Genomic DNA, 15,058 nt, shown 5'->3' on the forward strand with positions numbered 1-15,058 from the left:
AAAATCACGCAGGTGGCTGAAAAGTCATGTGGGTTATAAGATTGTAGCTGAGGTAAGGGAAGCCTGTGAACTGGAACTGGGAACTGCCTAGGATTTAGGGTAGAAGAGGGGGTGAGAAGGGCCAGGATGCTAGTGTGGACTTTGAAATGGATAACAGGTACCTGTGAATAGGACTGAAAAGTCTACAGGCTAGCATGGGCTTTGAAATGGCCCTTCCTGGCAGGCAGATACCCATTTCACTGCTTCTGAGATTTGCTGCTCCTGTAGTCCAGCGTGAGCTGAGCAGGGACTGTCATGTTGGAGTTGTCCATTACCTTCAAGGGAATTGGGGCTCCTCTGGGGGCCTGACAGTGGTCACACTAATTCTCAAGGTTCAAGTTCCTTTAAAGTTTCAATTTTTCAAGGTGGCTAAAGCTGCATGTGGCCCCTGAGCCCCATCTAGAGCTACGTATAGAATGCTATGGTCTTGGAACAGCCTCACCAAGGATTACGCAGAGTCACTAGGACTCCTGGGCTGAGGGGAAGGCAACATGTTCCCCTGAACCAAAGGCTGCTCCAGGAATTGCATAGATCTCTTCTATCACATTGCAGGCTCTGGGCCTCCACTCAATGGCAGACAGTATCTAGGATTGAGTAGAGCCAAGGTAGACGAGATAGGATCAAGGACCAGGTAGACAGTGAGATAGGGTAGTGCTGAAGTGGACAATGGGATAGGATCGAGACCCAGGTAGACATAAGGGTAGGGTTGGACCAGGTTAGACAATGGGATAGGATTGAGGCCCAGGTGGATAGTAAGATAGGGTAGGGCCAAGGTGGACAATGGGATAGGATAGAGGCCCAGGTGGACATAAGATAGGGCAGGACCAGGTTAGACAATGGGATAGGATTGAGGCCCAGGTGGACAGTAAGATAGGGTAGGACCAAGGTGGACAATTCATTTCTAAGTGATACTAGTGAGCATGTAATGTTAGTATCTAATCTCTGCTTAGACCACAATATCTGCAGCAACTTCCTCTCCCCATTTCACAGATACCTACTGACACACTGTGTGTCTCTAGCTGACAGGCAATCCCAGAGGAGTGCCTGTAAGTGCCTGATATCTATAGGATTGTAGGGAAATGTGGTGTGATTAATCCAGACTTAACAATGCTGAAAACGTCTTCTCCCTGTGGCATATACATTTTTGGGCATGCACATGCAGACACATATCAGCCAATCTCATTGTCCTCATCCAAATCATTAACTATCACTCAACTTCCAGAAAACATCCAAATCCCTATCTCTAGGTACATTTCAGATTACCCAACAGGAAACTTTAAATATAAATATCTCATTTATTTTCTTCTCCTATATCTAGTGTTTTTTAATTGCAATTTTGATTAAGGGAATCATTGTTCATTAAACCCAAATTAGAACCTGCAGAATATCTGCCTTTCCCAAGCTCTTTTCCAATCTAACTTCTGGGTCCTTAGTCTCTATGATGTCTGCCCTCCCCTCATGTCCAGAATCACCATCTTAGCCTCAGTCTACCCCAAATTTCAGATGAATCATTGTCTACATTTCTTATCTACTGCCACATAGCAATGTCTGTTAAAACACAGTGGCATAAAACACCAAATATTTTCCTACAGTTTCTGTGGATAGGGAGTCCATAGTGGCTTACTCAATGATTTGGGCTCTTTTGCTTCACGGGGTTATAGTTAATTAGCATCCAGAAGCTGGGGGATTGCTCTTACAGTGCCTAAGCTCACTAGCACAATGCAGTAGAACCCCACAATCTTTTAATAGTCACACAAACTGTTTCTAAGTCATAAAATATGTCCATATGCCATAGTTTCAATCAATGAAAGAGGCTGAAGTGTCATGATAAATCCTCTAGAAATTTCTCATTTAAAGAAGGAAGGGTGAACAAGCTCAGTTTGTAAACATCTTATTCTTCACCCTATGTTTTTTCTGTTTAAAATATAGACATGCTGTGTCAAGGTGGTACTAGTACCTTCAGGCTGCAGGGAAAGGTATGCTCTGTGTGGTGACGGCTCCAGAGGGGCCTGCCTATTTGAGGGCTTTTTTGGTCTGCTACACCACTGCTGAGCCAGCTTCCTTTAGACTTCTGGTTATACCACCCCAACTCCCCTTTGCTTATGTCACTCTTGGAATACTTATACATACCTGTATAGAACACTAGCTGATACTCGAAGTCTTCAGAACACATCGGCATTCACTCTGAAACACACCTTTATAATGAGTGCCCTTGCAGAAGCTCAGTGGGTTAAACAAAAGCTCCAAGGGAAAAAAAAAACCCTTTCCTGGACCACAGCATAATGCAAGTCCCCCACGAAATTTAATAGCATTGCAGACTAGTTAAAATTAATATACTTCTTCTACATAAATCTAATGAAATTGTAGCCTTTTAAGAGGTCAGAAATCTTCACTCAAGAGCATTGGAAGTGATCTATACTCGGGGATAAAATAATCAAGTCATGTCTGGAATGACCTTGGACCAGTTATTTACCTATTCTATAACCTATTATCCTTTCCTGTAAAATTAATATAATACTGTTAAACACTAATAGGATAATACACAGTGTAAGTCACCAAGAGAAAGATATTGTGTACAATGTTTTCCAGTTTTGTTTGACTACAAAATTCTTTTGCAGTGGCCAATTTTACTTAGAAGACAGAACCTCATAGAAACCTCTCCAAACGGTCACTTTGTGCATGAATGGTGTGTGTGTGTGTGTGTGTGTGTGTGTGTGTGTGTGTGTGTGTGTGTGTGTGTGGCCAGAGGTTAACATAAGGTATCTTTCTCAATCATCCTCCACCTTTTATTTTGAGGCAGGGTCTCTCACTGAATATGGAGCTCATTGATTTGGCTAAACTGGCTAAACAATAACTCCAGGGATCTGCCTGCCTCTGTCTCCATGACTAAAGTCACAGGTGAACACCACTGTGCCTGGTTTTGTATGGGGGTTCTGGGGATATGAACTCAGGTCCTTATGTTTGCACAGCAGGCATTTTACCTACTGAGTGATCTCCCCAGGACCCCGTTTGGCATTTTTAAAGTTATATATAAGAACTTGTATTTTTTTTTAGATTAAAATAGAATTTGTATACAAGGATATATAATGGCATAAGTCATTGAAGAAGGCTTCTATTATCTTCCTTCAGGTCTACTATAAGTTCCTTCCCAACTATTACCATTTGGGCTTTAAAATTTGTCATCATTGAGTATGAAATAACTCTAGCTTGAGAGACAAGAAAAGATGTATAATATAATAACAAGGCTTAAGTCTGACCTGGTCCTTGGATAAGACACAAATCAAGCTTCTGAAAGTGTTTAAATGTCTCACAGGAGAGAAAAATGAAGATGTAGCAGTAAGAAAATGAGTTCAAGTTCCTGGTTCCTTGGTTTAAATGAAAATGGCCCCCATAGGCTCTTATAGGCCTATTCCCCAGCTGATGAACTGTTTAGAAAGAATTAGGACAGCAGTTCTCAACCTGTGGGCTGTGGCCCCTTTGGGGTTGCATATCAGATATTTACATTATGATTTGTAACAGTAGCAAAATTACAGTTATTAAGTAACAACAAAATAATTTTATGGTTGGGGGTCACCAGTACATGAGGAACTGTATCAAAGGGTCATAGCATTAGGAAGATTGTGAACCACTGGATCAGGAGGTGTAGCTTGGAGGTTTCAAAAGCCTTTATATACCAGACCCAGGATCTCTTTCTGCCTGCTGCTTGTGAGTGGGGATATAAAGCTCTCAGATACTTCATGCCTGCAGGCGGCCACACTCCCCTCTGTGATGATAATGGACTAAGCCTTTGAAACTGTAAGCAAGCCCCTAATTAAATACTTTCTTTTGTAAGAGTTGTCTTGGTCATGGTGTCTCCTCACAGAATAAAAGAGTGACTAAGGCATCCTCCTACTCATTCCTGTAACAGTGTGGTTTTTCTTTCTTCTGGTTAGGGGTTCCCCCTTTCTTCCTGTCATTCCAACCAGCCAGACAAGTCCTCTGGAAGACAGGCTGAATAACCAGGAGCGCACCATAGCCTTCCTCCTCGAGCAAGCCTTCCGCATCAAGGAGGACCTCTCTGCTTGCCTCCACGGGGCCCATGGCTTTCAAAAAGAAGAATCTCTTGCCAGGAAGTTACTAGAAAGTCACATCCAGACCATCACTAGCATCGTCAAGAAACTCAACCAAAACATTGAGGTAGGTCTGTTTCCACATGTTAGCATCACTGCTGAACAAAGATTATCAACCACCAGAATCATTTTTCAATTATAATAATGTGTTGTTACTGCTTCAAAGAAAAAGTTAAACTTTTTGACTACAAGTTATGATAAAAATTAATAAAACAAAACTTTCCTTAGAAAATATTATACATCGATTTTAGGAGAGTAAAGAAAATTCTTTAGTATGCCAAATATTGCACTAATGGACTTTATGAGTCTAAATCTGTAAGACCGTGATAATTCCAAGTAGAGCTTTGTATGCATCAACCACCTGAACCCAACAGTGACCAGCTCCCGGTCCTCTTTTCCGCCAGCCTCTTAGCTATGCACTGATGCTCTCTTGAGTTAGACCATCTTCCTGTAGCATTCCCTGAGTGCTCTTTATTTTTGTCAAGTTCCTACTCAAATGCTACCCTAGATGATACCACTTCCCCTCCACCCCAAGAGTTTCAGCCTCCCTTAAACTCTACTTTTATCCTCAGCTCTCACCACAACCTACATCGAGCACTGTATGTCCATTTTCCTTTCCCAAATACAACTTCCATGAGGCTGAGACTTTGTTTAGTTCACTACTAAATCACATACCAGACTAAAAAAAATGATTTTTTTTAAGATGTTAAAGGAAACAAAAAGTTTTGATCAAACAAAATCCCTAGAGTAAATAATGGTTAACAAATTTTCACTACAGGCCTCTATCATTCAGACTTCTAGTGGTGTTTCTGCACCATGAGTCTAGGTGGACAGCTTTCAGGCAAGGGATCTGGAGAGTATACTTCAGGCAAAAGTTCAAATGCTTGTAGGATCACGACAATTGACAACAACGTCCTGCACTGTACTTGTCCCCATCTAATACCAGTGAAATTTCAGGACTGATTTTTTTTTTAAATAGAAAATCAGACACCATCCATGGGGTTAACTCAGTATAACTGGCTCCTGAACTCAAGTCAAGGTTGAAGGTATTTATAAATTGGATGTTTGTATGTAGGTCAACTGAGAGAATGGAGAAAGTTAAAAACTTGCCATGAAGTTCTAAAACTGAATGTGATAGCAGTGTTTATATATCTAGGCATGCTGGCACGTGCCTGTAATCTCAGGAGTTGGAAGTAAGACAAGGGAATCGAAAGTTCCAGGCCAGTCTGAGCTACATTATAAGAACTTACCATGCAAAATCAAAAGCTGAAAGTATAGTTCAGTGGTAGGGCACTTGCCTAGCATATATAAGCCCTGAGACTGATCCCCAGGACCACAGAAAAGTATTCATGATGTTAAGATAATCTAATTAAACATGGCAAAGCAGAAACTATTAGGCTAGCATTAGTAAATAACTCAGTTAATGAACATTTTATAGGGAAATGGATGCTTTCCAATATTTTAAAGGAAACCAGATGCATCAACCCAATTAGTCCATTTGCATATTGGCCCTAAAAGTATATTCAAATATGAAATAAAATTGAACTCAAGTCCTTGAAAGAATTGGGAGAGGGGTATCTTACCACAATCGCAGCAGCTAAGTGGCTTGTCCCTTTTAAAAGTCAAATGGATTTTTGAGACATGCTGGCCTTAAACCTATAACTTTTCTGCCTTTGCATTCCAAATGCTAGGGTACAGGCATGCACCACCAAACCTAGAAAAACAAAAATTTTTTAACCAGGAATTCACTGTAAGTTTCAAAATTAATTTATTTTGAATTCAATAAAGGAAATGTTTATAGTCAATACTGCTCTATTGGAGGGTATTTGCTCTAATTATTAAAAGCAATGTTTCCTTATTATAATTTATCTGAAAGTTTAGGAAGAAATTTTGAAGCCTGGGAAAATTTTCTCACAATTCTACTACCAAATGACAATCTCTACAAACACCCAGAGAACTCTCCTTCTAGTCCTTATGAGCATTTCACTTAGGAGGCAGACTACTATCAATGCAAGCACAATCTTTAACATAAAATTGTAAACTCACGTCATTAAAATCTCTTTATGTAGTGTATAGATCATGATTGGCTTAATTACTTTCTTAATATTGAAATACACTTGTGTATTGGATTACCTCCACAACATATATTCTTGGAAGTGGAATCACTGGAGTGTAGACATAATAAAAGCTCCTTATATATGTTGCTAAACTGGCTCCACAAGCTCTGCACTAATTTACACCCCATTAACATCCTCTGGGATGCTTCACATTGGGCTTATGCCAACATCTAGATTTATTGTTTCAATTCTTACTAATGTACAGAAATTAGATGTCGTTTTATTTTTCCTCAAGATGTTGAATCCACTTGTTAATCTGATTATGATAATTTTTATTTTCTCAGCTAATATTCTGTCCATGTACTTTGCTAATATATCTTCTGGGGTTTCAGCATGTTTTAATTATGTTTAATATGATAAGCTCTTTTATGTAGTAAGGATAATAGCCAGCAGCACATTGTTAAACATTTAACAATAAGCGACCAGTGTTGTAGAATAATGTTATTGTAAAGTGTGTTACTTTTGTTTATGTTGCATGTTTAACTCTGTGAAGCTGTGTTACTGTGCCTGTCTAAAACACCTGATGATCTAATAAAGAACTGAATGGCCAATAGGAAGGCAGGAGAAAGGACAGGCAGGGCTGGCAGGCAGAGAGAATATATAGAAGGAGAAATCTGAGAGGCAAGATCAAGGAGCAAGAGAGAAGGAGGAGGGCCCAGGAGCCAGCCATCCAGCTACGCAGCAAGTCATGGAATAAGAGTAAGATTTACAGAAGTTAGAGAATGGGAAAAGCCCAGAGGCAAAAGGTAGATGGGATAAATTAAGAAAAGTTGGGTAGGATCTAAGCCAAGCTAAGGCTGGGCATTCATAAGTAACAATAATCCTCCGTGTGTGGTTTATTGGGAGCTGGATGGCTGGCCCTCCAAAAAATAAACAACAACCACCAACAAACAAGTATTTTTCTGACAGAAATTCCCTGCTATGTGGTGTTTGACCCTCTGATGGTCATATTTCCACTATGATTTCAGTCGTCGCTCCTGGTGCCACAGCAAACAAAGACAGCAAGAGATGCTGCTGCTGCTGCTGCTGCTGCTGCTGCTGCTGCTGCTGCTGCTGCACAGGTCCTGCATTGAGGCACATGCTGGCTGCCTGACCTCAGTGAACCCTTAGCAATAACATTTGCAATGACTTCTTGTGCTTTTTTTATCTTATTTTTAAAGTGTATTTGCTCAGTTTTATATAAAGTTAAAAATTCAAATATTCTGCTTTGAAACTAAAAAGTAACCAAAGTTACCAATACCATTTGTTGTGGTCCTGTCCCATGATGCACCTCTCCCCCACCCCACGCCACCCCCACACACACACACATACACACACACACTCACATGCATACCTGTGTCTTAGTGTGGATATGCCTTGCCCAGTGTTACAGAAGTCTTCATTACATTGCTATGTTACATTACAGGTCAATGCTACACTACACTGAGATGGTTTGTAGTTTGCATTGCTGTGTACATCACAGGTCTACACTACACTGAGATGGTCTGCAGTGTGCACTGGGTACATCACAGGTCTACACTACACTGAGATGGTCTGCAGTGTGCATTGCTGTGTACATCACAGGTCTACACTACACTGAGATGATCTGCAGTGTGCACTGTGTACATCACAGGTCTACACTACACTGAGATGATCTGCAGTGTGCACTGTGTACATCACAGGTCTACACTACACTGAGATGATCTGCAGTGTGCATTGCTGTGCACATCACAGGTCTACACTACACTGAGATGATCTGCAGTGTGCACTGTGTACATCACAGGTCTACACTACACTGAGATGATCTGCAATGTGCACTGTGTACATCACAGGTCTACACTACACTGAGATGATCTGCAGTGTACACTATGTACATCACAGGTCTACACTACACTGAGATGGTCTGCAGTGTGCATTGCTGTGCACATCACAGGTCTACACTATACTGAGATGATCTGCAGTGTGCATTGCTGTGCACATCACAGGTCTACACTACACTGAGATGATCTGCAGTGTGCACTATGCACATCACAGGTCTACACTACAATGAGATGATCTGCAGTGTGCACTGTGTACATCACAGGTCTACACTACACTGAGATGATCTGCAGTGTGCATTGCTGTGTACATCACAGGTCTACATTACACTGAGATGGTCTGCAGTGTGCATTGCTGTGTACATCACAGGTCTACACTACACTGAGATGGTCTGCAGTGTGCATTGCTGTGTACATCACAGGTCTACACTGCACTGAGATGATCTGCAGTGTACACTATGTACATCACAGGTCTGCATTACACTGAGATGATCTGCAGTGTGCATTGCTGTGCACATCACAGGTCTACACTACACTGAGATGATCTGCAGTGTACACTATGTACATCACAGGTCTACACTACACTGAGATTATCTGTAGTGTGCACTATGTACATCACAGGTCTACACTACACTGAGATGATCTGCAGTGTGCACTGTGTACATCACAGGTCTACACTACACTGAGATGATCTGCAGTGTGCACTGTGTACATCACAGATCTACACTACACTGAGATGATCTGCAGTGTGCACTGTGCACATCACAGGTCCACACTACACTGAGATGATCTGCAGTGTACACTATGTACATCACAGGTCTACACTACACTGAGATGATCTGCAGTGTGCACTATGTACATCACAGGTCTACACTACACTGAGATGGTCTGCAGTGTGCACTGTGTACATCACAGGTCTACACTACACTGAGATGGTCTGCAGTGTGCATTGCTGTGTACATCACAGGTCTACACTACACTGAGATGGTCTGCAGTGTGCATTGCTGTGTACATCACAGGTCTACACTACACTGAGATGATCTGCAGTGTACACTATGAACATCACAGGTCTACACTACACTGAGATGATCTGAAGTGTGCCCTATGTATATCACAGGTCTACACTGCACTGAGATGGTCTGCAATGTGCATTGCTATGTACATCACAGGTCTACACTACACTGAGTTGATCTGCAGTGTGCACTATGTACATCACAGGTCTACACTACACTGAGATGATCTGCAGTGTGCACTGTATACATCACAGGTCTATACTACACTGAGATTGTCTGCAGTGTGCACTGTGTACATCACAGGTCTATACTACACTGAGATGGTCTGCAATGTGCATTGCTGTGTACATCACAGGTCTACACTACACTGAGATGATCTGCAGTGTGCACTGTGTACATCACAGGTCTACACTACACTGAGATGATCTGCAGTGTACACTATGTACATCACAGGTCTACACTACACTGAGATGGTCTGCAGTGTGCATTGCTGTGCACATCACAGGTCTACACTATACTGAGATGATCTGCAGTGTGCATTGCTGTGCACATCACAGGTCTACACTACACTGAGATGATCTGCAGTGTGCACTATGCACATCACAGGTCTACACTACAATGAGATGATCTGCAGTGTGCACTGTGTACATCACAGGTCTACACTACACTGAGATGGTCTGCAGTGTGCATTGTGTACATCACAGGTCTACACTACACTGAGATGGTCTGCAGTGTGCATTGCTATGTACATCACCGGTCTACACTACAGTGAGTTGGCCGCTCCTATACTCTACTTGGTTTCATCCTAGAAAATCTCCAGGTACTGCAGAACTACTTCCTTCATCTCCATTTTCTTTGTTTTTTGTTTCTTTGTTCTTTGAGACAGGGTCTCACTATGTCACTCTGGCTGTCATGGAACTCACTATAGACCAGGCTGGCCTTGAACTCACAGAGATCCACCCGCCTCTGCCTCCTTAGCACTAGGATTAGTGCTGGAACTAAAGGCATGCACCACCACACCTGGCTCATAACTGGTCTTTACTGAAGGAAAAGCAATGCAAAAGACAAAACCAAAAACGTTTTTGATGCTTACTTTTAAAATACACATATATTTTATAAAATCTTTCAGAATTTCGTATATGCAATAGACTTTGATTCAGTCTCATTTCTCCATGTAAGTCATCTGATTTACACTCCCTTCCTTATCCCAACTAAAGTCCAATTTGTGGTGCCCTCATGGGCTCGGGCCACCCCCTGGATTGTGTCCAACCTAGCAGAGGCCTCAGGAAACTGGCTGTCCATGCACAGGAAGTACCACTGACAGCAGTGTCTAGGGGTCAGGTTTCCTTGCTCACAGATTGTCCCAATCTGCCAGTTTAAAAAATGGGGGAAATCTGTGTGTGTAAGGTCTTTTCCATTCCTATCATTCACTTTTTAAAACCTCCTTTTGCCTGGTAAAATTCATCAAGTATAAACACAGTTCAGGCATTTGTCTTCCCATCTTTGGGTGCTATAGTACGATGAGTGTTGATTGAAATTATAGTGGAAATATTAATACCATAAGAGGCATTGTAGCTGGCCTTCTCTGTCCATCAGCCCCCAAATCACGACAATGGAGACTTACTATTAGTTATGAGTGCTCAGCCTTACCTTATGCTTGTCCCACTAGCTCTTAAACTTAAACTTATAGCTCTTAAACCTATTTCTCTTCATCTACATTTTGCCTCAGGGCTTTTTACCTTTCTTTCCTTCTGTATGTCCTACTCTGTGGCTGGCTGGCTGGTCCTGGGCGTCTCCCTCCCTTTCGCCCTCCTTCTCTTCTCTTCTCTCTCAAGCCTAGATTCCTCCTCCTATTCTCTCTACCCACCAACCCCGCCTATCCCTTTACTGCCTAGCCATTGGCCATTCAGCTTTTTATTAGACCAATCAGGTGCCTTAGGCAGGCAAGATAAAACAGTAACACATCTTTACATAATTAAACAAATGTAGCACAAATAAATACAACACACCATTACATAGTTAAAGTAATATTCCACAATAAGGAGTCAAACACCTTAGAGCAGGGATTTTTTTTCTTAGAAAAATACTGTTGCTTATTGTTAAATATAAAACTAAACTCAAATGTTTCCATAAATCACAAGTTATTTTTTTCCAAAATACTATGCTCTTTTTGCTCAACTAAACATTTTGTCAGTGTACACTGAAGTTGTTTTTCAACTAAAATATTACTTTTAAGGAATAGGGGTTTTTTTTATTTTTAAGTTAATAGTTACAAGTTGGTGTAAAATATTTTTAAAACCACTATTGTCAACACTACCAACTTGGTACTATAGGAAAATGCCAGAACACATTTGAGATATGATAATAGGGATAAAATCTGAACATACATATGATGTAAGTCTTTTATAATCTCTAAGAAATGTAGAGTAGACACTTTACAAAATGATGTCTAGTTTGGGTTTTGTCTTCTCCATTATTTGATGACTTCTTTTAGATTTCTTTCATATATATAAATATTTAAAAGCCTCTACTCTAGTAGATTTCCACATGACCCCTCAAATGGCCCTTAGTATTAGCTGTTCCCTCCTCATATTCCCTCTTTACCCCTCTTCCCTCCTCCTCTCTACTCAATCCTTCTGTTCAGCCTTCACCGTGTCTCTTCATAACCATATATTTTATTCCTCCTTCCTTCAGAGACCCTCCCCTCCCTGCTAGGCCCTTATTTTATCCCTAACCTCTGTGGTTATATGGATTGTAGCATGCCTGTTGAATATTTAAAAGCTAGCATTCCTATATAAGAGAATGTATACCACATTTGTATTTTGGGGGCCGTTACCTCATTGAAGACTACTTTTTTCTAGCTGTATATATTTACCTGAGAATTTCATGATTTTGTTTTTTATTTAACAGCTGAATAATATTCTATTGTGTAAAGGTACCACATTTTCATTATCCATTCATCTGTTGATGAACATCTAGGCTATTTTCCATTTCTCGCTATTATGAATAGAGCAGCACGGATGAGTGTCTTTGTGGTAGAATGCAGAGTCCTTTGGATATATGCTCAAGAGTGGTATAGCTGAATCTTGAGGAAGATCTGTTCCCAGCTTCTTGAGGAACAGCCATACTGATTTTCATAGTAGATGACAATGTTTTTGAATTCAGAGATTTCACATGAAGCCTGACTTTCTGGCTAGTGTTCAAAAATTATTGAGACTTCATTAGCCCTTGGCAGCACTCAGCTGAAACTACATCAGCCTCCCTCTGTTAATACATCTCTCTCCCCCTCCTCTCCCCCTCTCCCTTTTCCCCATCTGCCTAACCACAATGTGCATTTTAGTGATGTTCTCTTATCATGTTATTGGGAAATTAATTATGGCCGTAACTCAAAATTACAGATCCTAGAAGACCAAATAAGAATTCGAGACCAGGCAGCCACAGGAACTAACTTTGCAGTGCAGGAGCTAAACACCAAACACCAGCATGGAGTTGGAGACCTTCGAGGAAGAGTAGCCAGGTGAGAAATGTGCTCAGCTAAGGTTTACCAGACACTATTGGCTATGGAATTCCTCTCAGAAAAATTTCACAGTTTAAAAGATGAACTGCCGATTTACATTGAGTTAAGTGGGTGACCTGCAGTTAAGAAACTGCCTCACAAAACTTTGAAAGTCTGATGCTCACTCTCAGTTCCAGGAGCTCTTACATAGAATGTCCAGTTTTGTGTTAGTGGGAATACCCAGAGTCTTGTCTTTACAGCCTTCAACTGCCCAGATGCCAACAGTTATACTCAGAACACCCACATAAACACACAATATCCCCAAGTGTGTTACATTCTGGGAAATAAAGTATTTAAAGTGTCCAATGATTATATACAAATCAGACAAATGGAGTTCTGAGTAGCACCTTTTGCATGAGATGTTTAAATCAAGAGTTACCAGTGTATGAATCATAAAAATCCCTCCTAGATAATGACAGTGGTAGAAACACTGACAGATATATCAGAAGTTCGGTAATGACTATGGCTGGACTGGCCTGACAGACACATGGGAAATTACTTGAGAGTGGATTACCATAGGTATCTTCCACCTCTACATCTTCTGCCAGATCCTTGTTCCTTGAATTTTCCACCTTCATCCTATTCTTTCCAAAAAGTAAATTAGCAGATGAGAATTAGATGGCTGTCATCGAAGTCAAACTTCTCTTAGTCTATTTATGCGGCAGTCACAGAATACCTGAAACTTGATATTTATAAGAACAAAAACTCAAGTGTCTCATAATTTCAGAGGCTGGGAATCCATACTCCAGGACAGCAAGTCCATTGTCTTGTGAGACCTGCATCTTCCAGGGGAATAGACAGTGTTCTTGTGTGGCAGAAACCTGAAGACTTCCACGAGGGCCTTAATTTGGTTCATTTGGGAGGAGTTCCCATGGTCTACCACCTGTCAGTTGCCTCACCTAATTCTATCATACTGACAGCACTTGGATTTGGAAAGATACAGAGTTAATCCAGATTATTACAGGATATCTATTCTGCCAGTTCAATAAAAATGCATTCATACCCAGGAATGGTGGCACACACCTTTAATCCCAGACCTCTGGAGGGAGAAGCAGGTGGAGATCTGTGAGTTCAAGGACAGTCTGTTCTATATATCTAGTTTCATGACATCCAAGGTTACAATCTCAAAACCAAAAACAAAACCACAACTCATTCAACTTATCATTTACCATATACCAAGCTAAGATTCAACAACACAGTCCCCTCTCAGCTCTTCACTGTTCACCTGGCAAAACCACCTCTATCAACAGCTTGCCAGCAATGAGGATAGTACTGTCCTGAAAGCCTGGTGTGTTGTAAATGTTCAAACCACACTGAGTGGAAGAGGTTGCTCCAAGGAGCCAATACTCAGGATGAGTTTTTGAAGGATTTGTAGTAACCAGCTAAGAAAGGTGGGAAAGACACTTCATACAGGAGGAGGGAAAATGTTTGGAAAAGAACAAAGGGAAGGTCTGCTGAGGCGTGTTCCAAGGCCTGCCAAAGAGAAGAGTATTCTGGCTATGTTATTCTGGAGTATGCATTCAAGAAAAGATGGGAGATAATGCCAAAGAAGCAGCCAAAGTTGAAAAATGAGGGACCTTGTGGGCTGAAGTTTGAACTTCATGTAGAAGGTTGTAAATAGCCACAGAGGGTTTTAGGTGAGGGGTGATATATTTGGTGGCATTCTAATAATATCTGAAGTGGTGGTGTACACAGAAAGAGGGCACAAACATCAGGAGCAGTCTGTTGCAGCAATCCAGGGTAGAAGCAGGGAGGGCCTGAACTAAGTCACTAGCCATGGATGTCCAGTGCAGAGGACAGGCACGGGAAAATATAATCTATAGGATGACTACATGAATTAACATTAATTAGGACAGAGGAATACATGTCAAAATTTTTAGGAAACATATCTAAATTTTTGGTCTGGGGTCTGGTTGAATATTTGTCCCCCCATTATTCAGCAGAGGCAGTGGGGACAAAGAAGAGAAGTGTTGGAGCCCACAGAGGTTTCCTAGTGAGATCTGAGCTTGCTTTACCAGCAGGGCTATATAAGAGGATGATTGGACCATGGGCCTGGGTACCAGGTGTTTGGAAGGGTCTACACTTGGTTGTATCTAACAAGGGGGAGGTCTTTTGTCTCCTCCCTTGGCATTGTTATAAAAAACCTTTTGAATAAAGTTCTGGGATAGTGAGTTTTGACCAAGGCCCTCCCAAGGCTGTCCTGTGTTTCTATCTTTCCTCTCATCGTCTAGGTCTCTCTATCTAAATATTTACCACTTCTCCCTGCTCAAAAGGACCCTGGTCATAAAAGTGGGGGCAGGACCCCAAAGGGAAGGTCTCAAACTGTCACATCTGGGAAGTATGTGGGATCTTAACCAGAATGGGCATGGTGCTCAAAGGGGAAGCAGGAGGGGTAGAGGCAGGTGAGGAGCCCAGTGTCCTCCAACAC

The 15,058-nt window shown here is 41.4% G+C and overlaps 1 protein-coding gene across 1 annotated transcript in view; it reads left to right on the forward strand.

Annotated features, from left to right (window-relative positions):
• The window catches only part of Fam81b (family with sequence similarity 81 member B), a 77,965-nt gene that overhangs the window by 12,860 nt on the left and 50,047 nt on the right, over positions 1 to 15,058 (forward strand). Inside the window, exons 3-4 of the mRNA XM_052742784.1 lie at positions 3,972 to 4,215; positions 12,473 to 12,591. Of these exons, the coding sequence (XP_052598744.1) occupies positions 3,972 to 4,215; positions 12,473 to 12,591 (363 nt within the window). The remainder of the gene's footprint in view (positions 1 to 3,971; positions 4,216 to 12,472; positions 12,592 to 15,058) is intronic.

The sequence above is a fragment of the Peromyscus californicus genome, unplaced genomic scaffold (genome assembly GCF_007827085.1).
Source record: "Peromyscus californicus insignis strain IS unplaced genomic scaffold, ASM782708v3 Scaffold_18__1_contigs__length_77618521, whole genome shotgun sequence".
In the NCBI taxonomy this organism is placed as follows: Eukaryota; Metazoa; Chordata; class Mammalia; order Rodentia; family Cricetidae; genus Peromyscus; species Peromyscus californicus.